This window comes from Oncorhynchus gorbuscha, linkage group LG08, assembly GCF_021184085.1.
Source record: "Oncorhynchus gorbuscha isolate QuinsamMale2020 ecotype Even-year linkage group LG08, OgorEven_v1.0, whole genome shotgun sequence".
In the NCBI taxonomy this organism is placed as follows: domain Eukaryota; kingdom Metazoa; phylum Chordata; class Actinopteri; order Salmoniformes; family Salmonidae; genus Oncorhynchus; species Oncorhynchus gorbuscha.
The window spans coordinates 71,281,405-71,300,847 of NC_060180.1; the positions used below are offsets into that span (position 1 = coordinate 71,281,405).

General features: G+C 41.3%; 2 protein-coding genes across 2 annotated transcripts; both read left to right on the forward strand.

Moving 5' to 3' along the window:
- The first annotated feature begins 704 nt into the window (after nt 1-704).
- LOC124042151 (mannose-specific lectin-like) lies at nt 705-2,488 on the forward strand. The gene is made up of 3 exons (XM_046360529.1): nt 705-778; nt 1,740-1,833; nt 1,989-2,488. The coding sequence occupies exons 2-3, from the start codon at nt 1,744-1,746 to the stop codon at nt 2,253-2,255; spliced, it is 357 nt and encodes a 118-aa protein (XP_046216485.1). The 5' UTR covers nt 705-778; nt 1,740-1,743; the 3' UTR covers nt 2,256-2,488.
- An 8,376-nt stretch (nt 2,489-10,864) lies between these two features.
- Nucleotides 10,865-12,649, forward strand: LOC124042152 (mannose-specific lectin-like). Its single transcript, XM_046360530.1, has 3 exons — nt 10,865-10,938; nt 11,900-11,993; nt 12,149-12,649. The coding sequence occupies exons 2-3, from the start codon at nt 11,904-11,906 to the stop codon at nt 12,413-12,415; spliced, it is 357 nt and encodes a 118-aa protein (XP_046216486.1). The 5' UTR covers nt 10,865-10,938; nt 11,900-11,903; the 3' UTR covers nt 12,416-12,649.
- Nucleotides 12,650-19,443: the final 6,794 nt, after the last annotated feature.

Genomic DNA, 19,443 nt, shown 5'->3' on the forward strand with positions numbered 1-19,443 from the left:
GATTTTCCAGTTACGATGAGCATCTGCTTGCTGAAGGGAACAACAGTGTCATTCTTCATACTTAAAAAGAAACTCACCAGTCACACAAACACTCAACATTCAAGAACAATTTATCCGAAACGATGGAAAGGTTGTAGTCCAAAAGGCACAATATTATGCACATGAGCAGTACTGGTACTTGGAAAACCTATATAGATCACTTCAAAGTAACAATATAATGATTGCCTAAAAAAGGTAGATGGTGTTGAAACAATGACTTTTAAACAAGATGCAATACTTATCTATGTAGAATGCTTCTTAAAAGCTATGCTTAACAGCTAACTCATTTCCATTAGCTAAATCATTTACAATGAATTTACGGGCTAATTAGTCGCTAATACGTACGCAATGCAGAGGAACACTTAACCATCAAAAATGTGTAACTTTAAACTCTTTGAACTTTAAAATGATCACAAGGCCAGATCAGTCTTTAGCACCGTCAATGTGTCCAGCCAGATACACCAGATGAAAGTTAACTCTAATCTAGGCAATCTAATCCAAACTGTAAAAGCATTTTATTTTTCAAGATTCCAGTCAAATTAACTACCACGTGTTTTAAGGTTGTCTTGTGCATCTCAGTGTCCATTCAGCCCCAGTCTCCTCCTCCAATCACACCCCCCCCCCGTCTTTACCCTCTCCTCAGTGGGTATAAAAGAGGACATTTATTTACCAACTTCACTTCATTTGGAACCTCCAGCCTCATCAATCCGATCCCCTGAACTACTGAACCACACGGACTGTGAGTATCAAAGTGGGAGTTTAGCAACTTGAGTTTCTGGGTATAGCATGTCTCCTGCTGTATGTTGTGTAGCATGTCTCCTGCTGTATGTTGTGTAGCATGTCTCCTGCTGTATGTTGTGTAGCCTTGGCAACAACCGAATTGTCTGGTGTTCAGGGATACAGCCAATTTATTCAATCTAGCTTCCTTTTACGCTGAAAACGGATATGGGAACTCTTACGCCTGCTACGTTAAGTTATATTTTGTGTTACAGGTGATAACGCCAAGTAGTGATTTTGAATTTGCTAAAAACTGAAATGTCTTTTGGTGGCCACTTAAACTCTTGCCAACATCAGGATGCCTCAATTGAGTGGAAGAGTGCAAGTCAGGCCTCCCGAGTGGCGCAGTGGTCTAAGGTTGTGCCACTCAAGATTCTGGGTTCGAGTCCCGGCTGCGACCGGGAGACCCATGGGGAGGCTCACAATTGGCCCAGCGTTGTCTGGGTTAGGGGAGGGTTTGTCCGCCAGGGATGTCCTTGACCCATCATGCACTAGTGACTCCTGTGGCAGGCCGGGCGCAGTGCACGCTGACATGGTCGCCAGGTGTACGGTGTTTCCTCCTACACATTGGTGTGACTGGCTTCCTGGTTAAATGGGCATTGTGTCAAGAAGCAATGCGGCTTGGCTGGGTTGTGCTTCAGAGGACGCATGGTTCTCGACCTTCGCCTCTCCCGAGTCCGTACGGGAGTTGCAGCGAAGTGTAGACAAGATTAACTACCAATTGGATGCCATGAGATTGGGGAGGAAATAAAGAATAGAGAGTGCTATTCACCATTTGAAAGGAGGTCCATTATATTACTATTTCAAAAGTGATTAAATTACACATTTTTGCCTTGGGAATATTTGCTTTAGGAATTTAGAAAAGGTTAGCTATATGTATTTTTTTGCTAAGCAGAGTTTTATTTATTTATTCTTTATTTCAGAATCATGAGCAGGAACTACATGTCCAAGTATGATGAGATGCGTAAGGGAGACTACATGTGGTCCAATAACAAGGAATACAAGGCAGTTTTCCAGGTAGGTACATTTACAGATACAGACCATATGTAATCTGAAGTCAGCTATTGCTGAACCAGGACAGTGGCTCCCAAACTGTGTGGTAAAACTTCTTATTTTTTAATGGTTATTCGCATACACCATCCTTACCACAACCCTTTATGTCATCTGCACAGGAGGACGGTAACTTTGTCATCTATGGCTGGAGGCAGATGTGGTCCTCTGACACCGCGGGACAGCGCGACGCCTACCGCCTGTGCATGCAAGATGACAGCAACTTTGTCATGTACAAGAGGGACAACAAGATTATGTGGCAAACCAAGAGCCAGGCTCAAGGGTTCAAGATGTGCCGCATGTACCTGCGTAACGACGGCAACCTGGTCGTTGAGAAGGACGGAGAAGAAATGTGGAACTCTTCTTCCTCCAAGGGTCACAAGCAGTAAACGTTCTGACTCGGTCCAAACGGGCATCAAAGAAGATGACCTCTGTACATCTGTACCGTCAGTCAAATGCCTGTGTTCAAATATCCACATGAATATACCACTTAGAAATCAAGCGATGTGCTTTGCATGCTTCGTGTAAGTGTTATGCTAGTGTGGTTATTAAAACATAGCCTTGATGTATCTGATTCACAGTGAAATGATGATACAATAAACCTTTTAAAAATGCCCCAAAACTGTCTTGTGAAGCATGTTTTTTAGTTTCTGATGGTGGTCTGTTTGATTTGATGGGCCCGATGAGAAATGCATCCTTTCCATGAAGTAATTACTGATCTCATAAAGTTGGCAAGAGGAAAGCATTAGGTTAACTTTGTTATACTTTATTTTGATAGATCATCTGTAGGGAACTACAGATACTATCAACATATTGAGATAAATATATGTAAATAATAGCCTGCTAGGGTAACGGTTAATGTTAGGGCTATAAAACTTATATTTTGGATAGTCACAAATACAGTCACCAGGGAAAGTCTACTCACCCCTGCAGTTCACATTTTTCCTTCATTAAAATAAAAAAATGCATTAAATTGGGATTTTGTTTCACTGATCGACACAACCTACTCCACACTTTCAAAGTAGAAGAATATTTTTTTTTACTGAGAAATCTGGACTTGTCTTCATACCCTTTGTCATGGCAAACATAAACGAGTCACTTACACAACATTTCTTTAAAGATGCACTGTGCAGGAATTGCGTTGCCATTTCCTGTTTGCAAAAGCACAAGTAGTTCCCCTAATTTCAGTTTGTGACAAAACAAGCAAGGATACCGTAGAGAATCATTGTACCATCTAAACCGCTGTGAAATATATATTTCCCATTACCAAAAATACTGTATTTTCAGCTGGTGTACCAAACCGAAAGTTTAAAAAAACGTAAGAATGGGAAGCATAGAAATAACGCACATAGAACATATCTACCGCTTCTTAGACTTGCTTTCAATAAGAATGACAGATCTATAACGTAAATTTCTATGTCACCCAAAAAGTTACATATTGCAGCTTTAAGAAGACTTTTCCTGTGTCCAATCACAGTGGTTCAAAACATTTACATACACCAATGAGAAGATCTTTGCTGGAAATTAATTTCATTAAGTGAATTTCCAGCAAAGATCAAAATATGAGGAAGAAACTGTCAAAAGAACTCAGATAAGGTTGTTGAAAGGCAAAAGATTAGGAGAAGGCTACAAGGAAATGTATTACTCATTGAATATTCATTTGGGCACTGTCAGGGACATTATTGTGAAGTGGAAAAAGTTTACATTTCTGTCCATCCCGAATGCCAAGAGACTGGAGGCATGTGCAGCCTGTGTGGAGGTGAAGGCCTCACCTTCTTCCATTGTCAAGTGTCATACATAGCAAGAAGAGATCCAGCATCTAACCCAAAGCCTGATGAAGAGAGAGCCCACAGTATTTAACCCAGCACCCCAGACAGTCAGCGAGACCACTACCGTGATGTCACCGCTGCTGGTCCAGGGACTGTGAGAGAGAGTGATCCCAGCACAGAGAGATGGAACCAGGAATGTCGACCACCAGAGCTCCAAAGCAGATGTCTCCCACCAGGCCTCGAGCTGCGATATGAAAGAAAGTGACAGCGAGACCGACAAGTGAAGATCAAAGATGAAGACGACACCTACGAAAAAGTGCAGACAGCGAGTACACCGACCACTCCCCACAGTCCAACTGCAAGTAGGAAGAAGATGACCCTGCCCTTCCCTGATTACGTCCCCTCCACCCCTACCTCCCAAAGATGACCAGACCACCAGCATTGCTATCGTAGAAAAAGTGTGAAAACAAGTAAACTGAATTATTTATTACAAAACACATTTCAATATTCTCTGCAATGTCACTATTCAAAGAAGAGGTATAATCTCCGGAAGACTGAATGATTGACATTCATTTGTCAAGTCAGTAATTACTATGGTTAAAAATGATAAGAGTTTTGGAAACTTAATGTGAAATGTCTGGAAAACAAAAGATTTAAATTAATTGAAGTTTGAAAGACAAAAAATATGTAAACTGAAAATATTAACTAAATCTGACAAGAGTTTATCCAGAACAACAGAAATAAAGCATAAACAACTTTGAATATGAATTATATGAATTATAATGACTAATCTCTTTTCAACATTCACATTTTAAGCGGGTTTTGCCAGAATACATGCACCGGATGCCATAACAATGTGTAACAAGAGAAGATAATGAAAATCAGATGTGAAACTGTTACTGATGAGAAAGGGAAAAGAAAAGCTGTAAAACAAACATGCTCTAACATGTATAAATCAATGGTCTGATGAAACAAAAATGAATGAATATCTAAAAAAAAAACCTCGTCAGCCATTAGGGGGAAAATAAATTCTCTTTTGGGTGGAATTACCAGAGAGGTTTTCCATGCAATTATTAAGCAACCTAACGTGGAAAGTCTCCTGGCCCTAATGGTCTACCTGCCAAATTGTATGTTATGTATCAATGGATGTGATTGACTAACATCTGCTTTTAATCAAGGTGTAACACAAGGCAATCTACAGTATGTAAATCATTTTACTGTGGGGTGATTACATTGCAGGATAGTAAACAAAGTGATATCCAGTCACACCTCAGGTTTTCTTTTTGCACACACAGAATTAGCATGATCTAGCACACAAGCTCAAGAAATTGACAATGATTAAATGTCTTTTAATTTGTATAATATGAAATGCCTTTCCTCTTGATTAGAGTTTCACATAACATGTATTTGTGCAATTAGGATTAATAAAATCTCTTTAAAAAGCACAAGGCCTCTGCCAACTCTAGGCAATGTTGCTACAAAATCCTTTAGTAAGGGGGGGAGGGATTTCTCACGTTGGAGCCTTGATTGTCCTCCTCGAAATGGACATATTCTTGGGACTAGCCCCCAGAGAATGGGCAGTCTGCCCTGCTATTGTGGCTCTGTTTCCAGTCCCACTACCTGGAGGATTTCATGGCAGAAGTTAGGAAGGTACTTGATTCTCCGGTATCCGGGAGAGAGGCGGCCAGTAAACTTCTTGAATTCTGTCAAAACTCCAGTAGTGTGGCAGACTATGCTGTTGATTTTGTGGCAGACTACGCAGTTGACGGTCCTGGCACTTGCTGGACTTTCTTGGGCGCCCTGAAGCCTTCACAACAATTCAACCGCTCTCTTTGAAGTTCTTGATGATCCAATAAATGTTTGATTTAGGTGCAATCTTACTGGCAGCAATATCCTTGCCTGTGAAGCCCTTTTTGTGCAAAGCAATGATGACGGCACGTTGAACAGTGATTCCAAGCACCACCCTCCTTTTGAAGCTTCCAGTCTGTCATTCAAACTCAACCAGCATGACAGAGTGATCTCCAGCCTTGTCCTCGTCAAAACTCACACCTGTGTTAACGAGAGAATCACTGACATGTCAGCTGGTCCTTTTGTGGCAGGGCTGAAATGCAGTGGAAATGTTTTTTGGGAATTCAGTTAATTTGCATGGCAAATAGGGACTTTGCAATTAGTTGCAATTAATCTGATCACTCTTCATAACATTCTGGAGTATATACATAAATTGCCATCATACAAACTGAGGCAGCAGACTTTGTGAAAATTATTATTTGTGTCATTCTCAAATATTTTGGTCACGACTGTACAACTATTTAAGGAAAAGAGTACCAGTCAAACCGGTCCTTGTTGGCCATTTGAGGTGACGTGTCTGTGTCCCCCATCTCCCTCTCTTGCTGGTGAGAAGCCAAGACCATGACGGCGTAGCAGACATTGTGGCATAGCAGCCACTTGAAGGTTTGACCATGGTATTTGCCGAACTTCATGGCACTCTCACTTGTCCACCAGTCGGCTATCATACGGGTCACCCCCTCTGGCGACCACACAAGCCTTTGCCTTCGCTTTCACCTGTCGTGGCTTCAGCATCCAGACGACACTTGTACACTCTTTCTTCTGGATGGTCCTGGCAACCCTGGCAGCCTCTTCAGATGCCCTCAGGGTGAGGGCTCCAAGCGGAAAGCAGGGGTGTGATCGTAATCCATTCTTTCTTTCATTAAGAGAGGTTATTCACACATATACACATACATTGTTATTTGTTGACAGCAATACACAGTGGACCACATAGCTACGATGCTTACAGTAGAGAACATACAACGTTAAAGGACAATTTGATTCTACATATAACATTAGCTAGCTGACAAGTGTGCGTTGTATATATAGTACACTGTAAGTGAACTACATTGGCTGAATATCTAAATATATAATAACGTTAACTAGTTAGCCAGCTAACTATCAATTATTACTGCCATTTATTACACGTTATTAGCTAGCGACAAGAATCATTTTCAAGTAACTCAACGCATGACACTCACCTTAATTCACCTAAATACACAACTGTGTTCCAAAACCCGGGATGAAATATAGCTAATGTTACCTTTACAACTATCTTTCTCACAACTACTTGGAATGATTGAGAACTGTCCAGAATTTCTCCGTGGATTTTGTGGGGAGGCGGGACATGAACGACAGATAAGAATCTCATTGGTGGCATAATTTGTAACATGACCAATCCGTCTCTGCACCCCAAAAATGCAACAAAGTTAACTAGCCAATGAGGTGAGCCAAAGATTGCAACAAAAAAAGCAACAGATAGCAACGAAGATTCCCTGGCTCAGAGCGGCCATCTTTAACAGGCCCCTGGGGGCTCCACAGGGCTCGTGGAGCACCTTAACAGACTTTACAGGGCCCCCAAAGATGGCTCAAATGAACTTGATGTAAACATGTTAAGGTATTGAATTAATTCTGTAATATTCATGTCAAAACATGTTAAATAAGCACACTGGACTTTTAAGAAACGTATAACAGAGGATGACACGCAAAATTCGTGAAGCGTTCCTGACCCTTTTTGCCCCTATATGTAATGTTTTTTTGGGGGGGACATCTATTTTCCCGCTAATATTACCCATAAAAAAATATTTGTTTTTTAAATCCCATCAACTTCAATATCAAGTCAGTTGTTGAGGAAATTGCACCATAATGGCAGTTTATCTGTATTTTTTGCCCACATTTTCCCCAAAATATATCCAAAATAACCCCTAGATATTATTTTTTTAATTCTTCCTTTGACTTCTTGTTAATTTTGTTCCAATACTGCCGTCTGGTGGCCATACAGCACTATTGCATCCATTGGCTTTAGAGTTTGTCTCTATCACTGACACTGTCAGCCAATCCGATGACCAGCTTGTCTCGAATACCTAAAAGCTACCAAAAGCCACCAACGGGGATGCGAATGTGTCTCAATTAACTCGAACCAACCAACGTCGCCGATTTGACGTCTGGTCCAATCATATTCGGGGGGCTGGTGGGTCATGGAGCCTGGGTCGAGGGAGGCCGAGTCATGGGTCCCGGGTCTAGGGAGGCTGAGTCATTGAGCCTGGGTCTAGGGAGGCTGAGTCATTGAGCCTGGGTCTAGGGAGGCCGGGTGATTGATCCCATGTCGAGGGAGGCCGGGTCATTGTTCACACAGTGTTGTTTAACACTGTAAATTATTTGTGCACCAAGTTTGTGGAACGACAATTATTTATATCAGTGAAAACTGATTACATTTTTTATTTGGTCTTCACCCACATCAGAAATAAATGATTGTGATTATTAATTTTTGTCGGCTCCAACGCATGAATGTACTGTAAGGAAAGTACACCCTCATGATGTCAGGTTCTGAGGGCAGTAAAATAATAATAATACTTATCATTGAAGGGAAACTTTCCATCTCCAATGAAGGTGGTTTGAACAATTCAGGTTTCTTACTTTCTTTCAATACAAATTTGAAAAGACTGTAGATTAGTGTTCATTACTGTGTATTATCAATGTAAATAATGCGGTACAAGGAATATACTGTCTTCAAATGCTCCTTGGAATTGGGAAATACGAGTTTCCAGCTGGGAAATAACCACGTGGAACAGCTCTCCCAAGTCGGAAAGTTAGAGATTGATTGATTTATTTATTTATTTCACCTTTATTTAACCATGTAGGCCAGTTGAGAACAAGTTCTCATTTACAACGACCTGGCCAAGATAAAGCAAAGTAGTGCGACATAAACACAGAGTTACACATGGAATAAACAAACATACAGTCAATAACAGTTGAAAAGTCTATATACAGTATGTGCAAATGCAGTAAGATAAGGGAGGTAAGGCAATAAATAGGCCATAGTGGAGAAGTAATTACAATTGAGCAATTAAACACTGGAGTAATAGATGTGCAGAAGATGAATGTGCAGTAGAGATACTGGGGTGAAAAGGAGCAAAAAAAACAATATGGGGATGAGGTAGTTGGGTGGGCTATTTACAGATGGGCTATGTACAGGTGCAATGATCTGTAAGCTGAGTGAAGGATGCTTTGTTGCGAAATAGGAAGCCGAGTCTAGATTTAATTTTGGATTGGATATGCTTAATGTGAGTCTGGAAGGAGAGTTTACAATCTAAACCAGACACCTAGGTATTTGTAGTTGTCCACATATTCTAAGTCAGAACCGTCCAGAGTAGTGATGCTGGACGGGCGGGCAGGTGCAGGCAGCGATCGGTTGAAGAGCATGCATTTAGTTTTACTTGTATTTAAGATCAGTTGGAGGCCACGGAAGCAGTGTTGTATGGCATTGAAGCTCGTCTGGAGGGTTGTTAACACAGTGTAACACAGAGCGGCATCATTGATGTATACAAAGAAGAAAGTCGGCCTGAGAATTGAACCCTGTGGCACCCCCATAGAGACTGCCATAGACCGACATGTGGCATCCCCATAGAGTCATTTGAGAAACCAAGGCTGTTGAATCTGCCGATAAGAATGCAGTGATTGACAGAGTGGAAAGCCTTGGCCAGGTCGATGAAGACTACTGTCACAGTACTGTCTTTAATCGATGGCGGTTAAAATATTGTTTAGAACCTTGAGCATGGTTGAGGTGCACCCATGACCAGCTCGGAAACCAGATTCCATAGCGGAGAAGGTATGGTGGGATTCGAAATGGTCGGTGATCTGTCCTAGACAGGTTAACTTGGCTTTCGAAGACCTTAGAAAGCCAGGGTAGGACAGATATAGGTCTGTAACAGTTTGGTTCTAGGTTGTCTCCCCCTTTGAAGAGGGTGATGACCGCGGCAGCTTTCCAATCTTTGGGGATCTCAGACGATACGAAAAAGAGGTTGAACAGGCTAGTAATAGGAGTTGCAACAATGGCGGCAGATAATTTTAGGAAGAGAGGGTCCAGATTGTCTAGCCCAGCTGATTTGTAGGAAATCCTGATCTTGCATCTCTTTCAGAACATCAGCTGTCTGGATTTGGGTGAAGGAGAAGCGAGGGGGGGGGGCTTGGGCCAGTTGCTGCAGAGCTGGAAGCCAGGTGGAAAGCATGGGCAGCCGTAGAGAAATTCTTATTGAAATTCGATTATCGTGGATTTCTCAGTGTTTCCTAGTCTCAGTGCAGTGGGTAGAACTATGTGATGTGGGATGAACCATGTATGGAGGCAATTAAATGTGAAAAAATTTTTTTTTAAATTATTAGGCTGTAATCCAGTCTCCCTATTGGTGTCATCATTATTCAAAGTACTTTCAAAAGGAACATGTGTAATAGGGGTGATGTTGATACCCGAGTTTGAGTTGTGACATTTCATCACTGACCTTTCACCTTTTCAACCAAAAGATGATCAAGCAAAATATATTTTTGACAACGTTAAACTTGACTATATGGAGAATGTAGCTAGCTGGACCAATTGGATCAATGTTAAGTTAGCTAAATGTATCATTACTAATGTTAGCTAGCTAAACTACCAAGCTAAAATTGCCATGGTTGAAGAATTGTTCAGATTTGAACAAGATCATGTCGGATTTTCCAGTTACGATGAGCATCTGCTTGCTGAAGGGAACAACAGTGTCATTCTTCATACCTAAAAAGAAACTCACCAGTCACACAAACACTCAACATTCAAGAACAATTTATCCGAAATGACGGAAAGGTTGTAGTCCAAAAGGCACAATATTATGCACATGAGCAGTACTGGTACTTGGAAAACCTATATAGATCACTTCAAAGTAACAATATAATGATTGCCTAAAAAAGGTAGATGGTGTTGAAACAATGACTTTTAAACAAGATTCAATACTTATCTATGTAGAATGCTTCTTAAAAGCTATGCTTAACAGCTAACTCATTTCCATTAGCTAAATCATTTACAATGAATTTACGGGCTAATTAGTCGCTAATACGTACGCAATGCAGAGGAACACTTAACCATCAAAAATGTGTAACTTTAAACTCTTTGAACTTTAAAATGATCACAAGGCCAGATCAGTCTTTAGCACCGTCAATGTGTCCAGCCAGATACACCAGATGAAAGTTAACTCTAATCTAGGCAATCTAATCCAAACTGTAAAAGCATTTTATTTTTCAAGATTCCAGTCAAATTAACTACCACGTGTTTTAAGTTTGTCTTGTGCATCTCAGTGTCCATTCAGCCCCAGTCTCCTCCTCCAATCACCCCACCCCCCCGTCTTTACCCTCTCCTCAGTGGGTATAAAAGAGGACATTTATTTACCAACTTCACTTCATTTGGAACCTCCAGCCTCATCAATCCGATCCCCTGAACTACTGAACCACACGGACTGTGAGTATCAAAGTGGGAGTTTAGCAACTTGAGTTTCTGGGTATAGCATGTCTCCTGCTGTATGTTGTGTAGCATGTCTCCTGCTGTATGTTGTGTAGCATGTCTCCTGCTGTATGTTGTGTAGCCTTGGCAACAACCGAATTGTCTGGTGTTCAGGGATACAGCCAATTTATTCAATCTAGCTTCCTTTTACGCTGAAAACGGATATGGGAACTCTTACGCCTGCTACGTTAAGTTATATTTTGTGTTACAGGTGATAACGCCAAGTAGTGATTTTGAATTTGCTAAAAACTGAAATGTCTTTTGGTGGCCACTTAAACTCTTGCCAACATCAGGATGCCTCAATTGAGTGGAAGAGTGCAAGTCAGGCCTCCCGAGTGGCGCAGTGGTCTAAGGTTGTGCCACTCAAGATTCTGGGTTCGAGTCCCGGCTGCGACCGGGAGACCCATGGGGAGGCTCACAATTGGCCCAGCGTTGTCTGGGTTAGGGGAGGGTTTGTCCGCCAGGGATGTCCTTGACCCATCATGCACTAGTGACTCCTGTGGCAGGCCGGGCGCAGTGCACGCTGACATGGTCGCCAGGTGTACGGTGTTTCCTCCAACACATTGGTGTGGCTGGCTTCCTGGTTAAATGGGCATTGTGTCAAGAAGCAATGCGGCTTGGCTGGGTTGTGCTTCAGAGGACGCATGGTTCTCGACCTTCGCCTCTCCCGAGTCCGTACGGGAGTTGCAGCGAAGTGTAGACAAGATTAACTACCAATTGGATGCCATGAGATTGGGGAGGAAATAAAGAATAGAGAGTGCTATTCACCATTTGAAAGGAGGTCCATTATATTACTATTTCAAAAGTGATTAAATTACACATTTTTGCCTTGGGAATATTTGCTTTAGGAATTTAGAAAAGGTTAGCTATATGTATTTTTTTGCTAAGCAGAGTTTTATTTATTTATTCTTTATTTCAGAATCATGAGCAGGAACTACATGTCCAAGTATGATGAGATGCGTAAGGGAGACTACATGTGGTCCAATAACAAGGAATACAAGGCAGTTTTCCAGGTAGGTACATTTACAGATACAGACCATATGTAATCTGAAGTCAGCTATTGCTGAACCAGGACAGTGGCTCCCAAACTGTGTGGTAAAACTTCTTATTTTTTAATGGTTATTCGCATACACCATCCTTACCACAACCCTTTATGTCATCTGCACAGGAGGACGGTAACTTTGTCATCTATGGCTGGAGGCAGATGTGGTCCTCTGACACCGCGGGACAGCGCGACGCCTACCGCCTGTGCATGCAAGATGACAGCAACTTTGTCATGTACAAGAGGGACAACAAGATTATGTGGCAAACCAAGAGCCAGGCTCAAGGGTTCAAGATGTGCCGCATGTACCTGCGTAACGACGGCAACCTGGTCGTTGAGAAGGACGGAGAAGAAATGTGGAACTCTTCTTCCTCCAAGGGTCACAAGCAGTAAACGTTCTGACTCGGTCCAAACGGGCATCAAAGAAGATGACCTCTGTACATCTGTACCGTCAGTCAAATGCCTGTGTTCAAATATCCACATGAATAATACCACTTAGAAATCAAGCGATGTGCTTTGCATGCTTTGTGTAAGTGTTATGCTAGTGTGGTTATTAAAACATAGCCTTGATGTATCTGATTCACAGTGAAATGATGATACAATAAACCTTTTAAAAATGCCCCAAAACTGTCTTGTGAAGCATGTTTTTTAGTTTCTGATGGTGGTCTGTTTGATTTGATGGGCCCGATGAGAAATGCATCCTTTCCATGAAGTAATTACTGATCTCATAAAGTTGGCAAGAGGAAAGCATTAGGTTAACTTTGTTATACTTTATTTTGATAGATCATCTGTAGGGAACTACAGATACTATCAACATATTGAGATAAATATATGTAAATAATAGCCTGCTAGGGTAACGGTTAATGTTAGGGCTATAAAACTTATATTTTGGATAGTCACAAATACAGTCACCAGGGAAAGTCTACTCACCCCTGCAGTTCACATTTTTCCTTCATTAAAATAAAAAAAATGTATTAAATTGGGATTTTGTTTCACTGATCGACACAACCTACTCCACACTTTCAAAGTAGAAGAATATTTTTTTTTACTGAGAAATCTGGACTTGTCTTCATACCCTTTGTCATGGCAAACATAAACGAGTCACTTACACAACATTTCTTTAAAGATGCACTGTGCAGGAATTGCGTTGCCATTTCCTGTTTGCAAAAGCACAAGTAGTTCCCCTAATTTCAGTTTGTGACAAAACAAGCAAGGATACCGTAGAGAATCATTGTACCATCTAAACCGCTGTGAAATATATATTTCCCATTACCAAAAATACTGTATTTTCAGCTGGTGTACCAAACCGAAAGTTTTAAAAAACGTAAGAATGGGAAGCATAGAAATAACGCACATAGAACAGATCTACCGCTTCTTAGACTTGCTTTCAATAAGAATGACAGATCTATAACGTAAATTTCTATGTCACCCAAAAAGTTACATATTGCAGCTTTAAGAAGACTTTTCCTGTGTCCAATCACAGTGGTTCAAAACATTTACATACACCAATGAGAAGATCTTTGCTGGAAATTCACTTAATGAAATGGGGACCATAGAGAGAACTTCTCTATGGTCCCCATTTCATTAAGTGAATTTCTTCCATTGTCAAGTGTCATACATAGCAAGAAGAGATCCAGCATCTAACCCAAAGCCTGATGAAGAGAGAGCCCACAGTATTTAACCCAGCACCCCAGACAGTCAGCGAGACCACTACCGTGATGTCACCGCTGCTGGTCCAGGGACTGTGAGAGAGAGTGATCCCAGCACAGAGAGATGGAACCAGGAATGTCGACCACCAGAGCTCCAAAGCAGATGTCTCCCACCAGGCCTCGAGCTGCGATATGAAAGAAAGTGACAGCGAGACCGACAAGTGAAGATCAAAGATGAAGACGACACCTACGAAAAAGTGCAGACAGCGAGTACACACCACTCCCCACAGTCCAACTGCAAGTAGGAAGAAGATGACCCTGCCCTTCCCTGATTACGTCCCCTCCACCCCTACCTCCCAAAGATGACCAGACCACCAGCATTGCTATCGTAGAAAAAGTGTGAAAACAAGTAAACTGAATTATTTATTACAAAACACATTTCAATATTCTCTGCAATGTCACTATTCAAAGAAGAGGTATAATCTCAAGTCAGTAATTACTATGGTTAAAAATGATAAGAGTTTTGGAAACTTAATGTGAAATGTCTGGAAAACAAAGATTTAAATGAATTGAAGTTTGAAAGACAAAAAATATGTGAACTGAAAATATTAACAAAATCTGACAAGAGTTTATCCAGAACAACAGAAATAAAGCATAAACAACTTTGAATATGAATTATATGAATTATAATGACTTTAATCTCTTTTCAACATTCACATTTTAAGCGGGTTTTGCCAGAATACATGCACCGGATGCCATAACAATGTGTAACAAGAGAAGATAATGAAAATCAGATGTGAAACTGTTACTGATGAGAAAGGAAAAAGAAAAGCTGTAAAACAAACATGCTCTAACATGTATAATAAAATGGTCTGATGAAACAAAAATGAATGAATATCTAAAAAAAAAAACCTGAAATAACGCACATAGAACAGATCTACCGCTTCTTAGACTTGCTTTCAATAAGAATGACAGATCTATAACGTAAATTTCTACGTGAATTTTGACGGGTCACCCAAAAAAGTTACATATTGCAGCTTTAAGAAGATTTTTCCTGTGTCCATCACAGTTGTTCAAAACATTTAAATACACCAATGAGAAGATCTTTGCTGGAAATTCACTTAATGAAATGGGGACCATAGAGAGAACTTCTCTATGGTCCCCATTTCATTAAGTGAATTTCCAGCAAAGATCTTCTCATTGGTGTATTTAAAAGTGATTTGTTTTTAAATGAACATGACTTAATTAACATAAGTCTATGCAACATTAACCAATTAAAAACAGTTGGGTAGCAATGAGGTTTTTGCAGTAGGCTATAGGCCCAATACATTATCACTACGCTTGAATTGCCCTGCCAATGTTCTGAGACCATTTTGAAATTATATTTCAACATGTTAGGTATATGATCACACAGGTACTAGATAATTTGTTGTATTACTTGTGAGGCACAGCTGAGTGAGTGTAATAATTAGCTTTTTTTTACTGGACTGATGACCTGCATCTGATGGTCAGTCTGTGTGGAGGAAGCAGCGGTAAGGTGACCTCTCACCCATCTCACTGTCCTTCCTCTCTCCCTCCCTCCGCTGAGAAAAGAGGACATGGTCTTCCAGCTAATGGCGAAACTTCATGCACCAATTTGTGTTGAACGGCAGCCTCGGGTAAACTCAATAGGGGTAGATGTGTCTTTTATTAACAACAGCTGGTGCATGATCTCTTATATTAAAGGAAGTCTCGAGGCTCTGCTCACCTGAGGTAGAATACCTCATGATAAGCTAGTGTAGACCATACTTTTTTTTTTTACCAAGACAGGTTTCATCTATATTTTTTTGTAGCTGTCTATTTACCAGCACAAAATGATGTTGGTACTAAGACCGCACTTTAAATTCTTTATAGAGCCATAAGCAAACAAGAAAATGCTCATCCAGAGGCAGTGCTCCTTGTGGCTGGTGATTTTAATTCAGGGAAACTGAAATCTATTTTATCTCATTACGAGATCACCTTTAATGTACACAGAAGCTCATATAAAGCTCTCCCTCGCCCTCTTCCTGATTCATGCTTACGAGCAAAAACAGGAAGTACCAGTGATAGTTCAAACAGAAGTGGTTTGATGAAGCGGATGCTAAGCTACAGAATGGAATATGTTTTCCGGGATTCGTCTAATGGCATTGAAGATTTTACCACATCAGCTTAATTTAATAAGTGCATCAACGACATCGTCCCCACAGCGGCCGTATGTACATATCCCAACCAGAAGCCATGGATTAGCAACTTCTACACTGATCTAAAGGCTAGAGCTGCCACTTTCAAGGATTGCAACACTAATCCGGACACAAATCCCGCTACGACTTCTGATAAGCCATCAAACAGGCAAAGCGCCACTAAGATCGAATCCTACTACCCTGGCTTTGACACTCGTCAGATGTGGCTGGGCTTGCAAACTATCGTGGATTACAAAGGGAAACCCAGCCGCAAGCTGCCCAGTGACATGAGCCTACCAAATGAGCTAAATGCCTTCTATGCTTGCTTTGAGGCAAGCGACACTGAACCATGCATGACAGCACCAGCTGTTCCAGACGAATGTGTGATCACGCTCTTCGTAGCTAATGTAAGACCTTTAAACAGGTTAACAAATGGATTACCAGGACGCATACTCAGAGCATTGGCTGACCAGCTGGCAAGTGTCTTCATTGATATTTTTAACCTCTCCCTGACCCCGTCTGTAATATCTACATGTTTCAAGCAGACCACCATAGTCCCTGTGCCCAAGAACGCCAAGGTAACCTGTCTAAATGACTATCGCCCCGTAGCACTCAGATCTGTAGCCAGGAAATGCTTTGAAAGGCTGGTCATGGCTCACATCAACATCATCATCCCAGACACATTGGATCCACTCCAATTTGCACACCACCCCAACAGATCCACAGATGACGCAATCTCTATTGCACTCCACACTGCCCTCTCTCACCCGGACAAGAGGAACACCAATGTGAGAATGCTGTTCATTGACTACAGCTGAGCGTTCAGCACCAAATCATAAAATAAAATGTTATTGGTCACATATATGCTTCTACACCTGCATTGCTTGCTGTTTGGGGTTTTAAGCTGGGTTTCTGTACAGCACTTTGAGATATCAGCTGATGTACGAAGGGCTATATAAATAAATTTGATTTGATATACATGGTTAGCAGATGCTAATGCGAGTGTAGCGAAATGCTTGTGCTTCTCGTTCCAACAATGCAGTAATATCTAACAAGTAATCTAACAAATTCACAACAACTACCTTATTCACACAAATGTAAAGGGATTAATAGGAATATGTTCATATAAATATATGGATGAGTGATGACCGTGCGGCATAGGCAAGATGCAGTAGATGGTATAGAGCAGTACATACATATGAGATGTAAACATTATTAAAGTGCCGTTATTTAAAGTGACTAATGATAGGCATAGCCAAGATGTAGTAGATGGTATAGAACAGTATATACATATGAGATGAGTAATGTAGGATATGTAAACATTATTAAAGTGGCGTTATTTAAGGTGACTAGTGATACCTTTATTAAGTCAATTTATTAAAGGGGCCAGAGATTTGAGTCTGTATGTTGACAGCAGCCTCTCTATGTTAGTGATGGCTGTTTACCAGTCTGATGGCCTTGAGATTAAAGCTGCTTTTCAGTCTCTCTGTCCCAGCTTTGAAGCACCTGTAACTGACCTCGCCTTCTGGATGATAGCGGGGAGAACAGGCAGTGGCTCGGGTGGTTGTTGTACCTGATTATCTTTTTAGCCTTTCTGTGACATCGGGTGATGTAGATGTCCTGAAGGGCAGGTAGTTTGCCCCCGGTGATGCGTTTTGCAGACCGCACTACCCTCTGGAGAGCCTTGCGGTTGAGGGAGGTGCAGTTGCCTTACCAGGCGGCGATACAGTGGGGCCAAAAAGTATTTAGTCAGCCACCAATTGTGCAAGTTCTCCCGCTTAAAAAGATGAGTGAGGCCTGTAATTTTCATCATAAGTACACTTCAACTATGACAGAGAAAATGAGAAAAAAAATCCAGAAAATCACATTGTAGGATTTTGAATAAATGTATTTGCAAATTATGGTGGAAAATAAGTATTTGGTCAATAACAAAAGTTTATCTCAATACTTTGTTTTTACCCTTTGTTGGCGATGACAGAGGTCAAACGTTTTCTGTAAGTCTTCACAAGGTTTTCACACACTGTTGCTGGTATTTTGGCCCATTCCTCCATGCAGATCTCCTCTAGAGCAGTGATGTTTTGGGCTGTTGCTGGGCAACACAGACTTTCAACTCCCTCCAAAGATTTTCTATGGGGTTGAGATCTGGGGACTGGCTAGGCCACTCCAGGACCTTGAAATGCTTCTTACAAAGCCACTCCTTCGTTGTCCCGGGCGGTGTGTTTGGGATCATTGTCATGCTGAAAGACCCAGCCACGTTTCATCTTCAATGCCCTTGCTGATGGAAGGAGGTTTTCACTCAAAATCTCACGATACATGGCCCCATTCATTCTTTCCTTTACACGGATCAGTCGTCCTGGTCCCTTTGCAGAAAAACAGCCCCAAAGCATGATGTTTCCACCCCCATGCTTCACAGTAAGTATGGTGTTCTTTGGATGGAACTCAGCATTCTTTGTCCTCCAAACACGACGAATTGAGTTTTTACCAAAAAGTTATATTTTGGTTTCATCTGACCATATGACATTCTCCCAATCTTCTTCTGGATCATCCAAATGCTCTCTAGCAAACTTCAGACGGGCCTGGACATGTACTGGCTTAAGCAGGGGGACACGTCTGGCACTGCAGGATTTGAGTCCCTGGCGGCGTAGTGTGTTACTGATGGTAGGCTTTGTTACTTTTGTCCCAGCTCTCTGCAGGTCATTCACTAGGTCCCCCTATGTGGTTCTGGGATTTTTGCTCACCGTTCTTGTGATCATTTTGACCCCACGGGGTGAGATCTTGCATGGAGCCCCAGATCGAGGGAGATTATTAGTGGTCTTGTATGTCTTCCATTTCCTAATAATTGCTCCCACAGTTGATTTCTTCAAACCAAGCTGCTTACCTATTGCAGATTCAGTCTTCCCAGCCTGGTGCAGGTCTACAATTTTGTTTCTGGTGTCCTTTGACAGCTCTTTGGTCTTGGCCATAGTGGAGTTTGGAGTGTGACTGTTTGAGGTTGTGGACAGGTGTCTTTTCACCGATAACAAGTTCAAACAGGTGCCATTAATACAGGTAACGAGTGGAGGACAGAGGAGCCTCTTAAAGAAGAAGTTACAGGTCTGTGAGAGCCAGAAATCTTGCTTGTTTGTAGGTGGCCAAATACTTATTTTCCACCATAATTTGCAAATAAATTCATTAAAAAATCCTACAATGTGATTTTCTGGATTTTTTTTTCTACTCATTTTGTCTGTCATAGTTGAAGTGTACCTATGATGAAAATTACAGGCCTCTCTCATCTTTTTAAGTGGGAGAACTTGCACAATTGGTGGCAATTGCCCCACTGTATGTGCCTTTTGTATGAATGATTTCAGGTCACAAAGGCTATATGTAAGATGTATACATGTAATGTAATAATGTAATATATATAGGCCTGTGTAACTACAACATGAAAGGTTTAAGTCAAGTAATGAAAATGGCTTTAATGCATAAGTCTATACAGTCAAAGACATCACTGATACAGTGCAGAGCATATGAAAAAGCAAGAAAGGAAAGGATGTTATGTGTGATCCCCCAACAATTGTAAAGGGCAATATCAAAC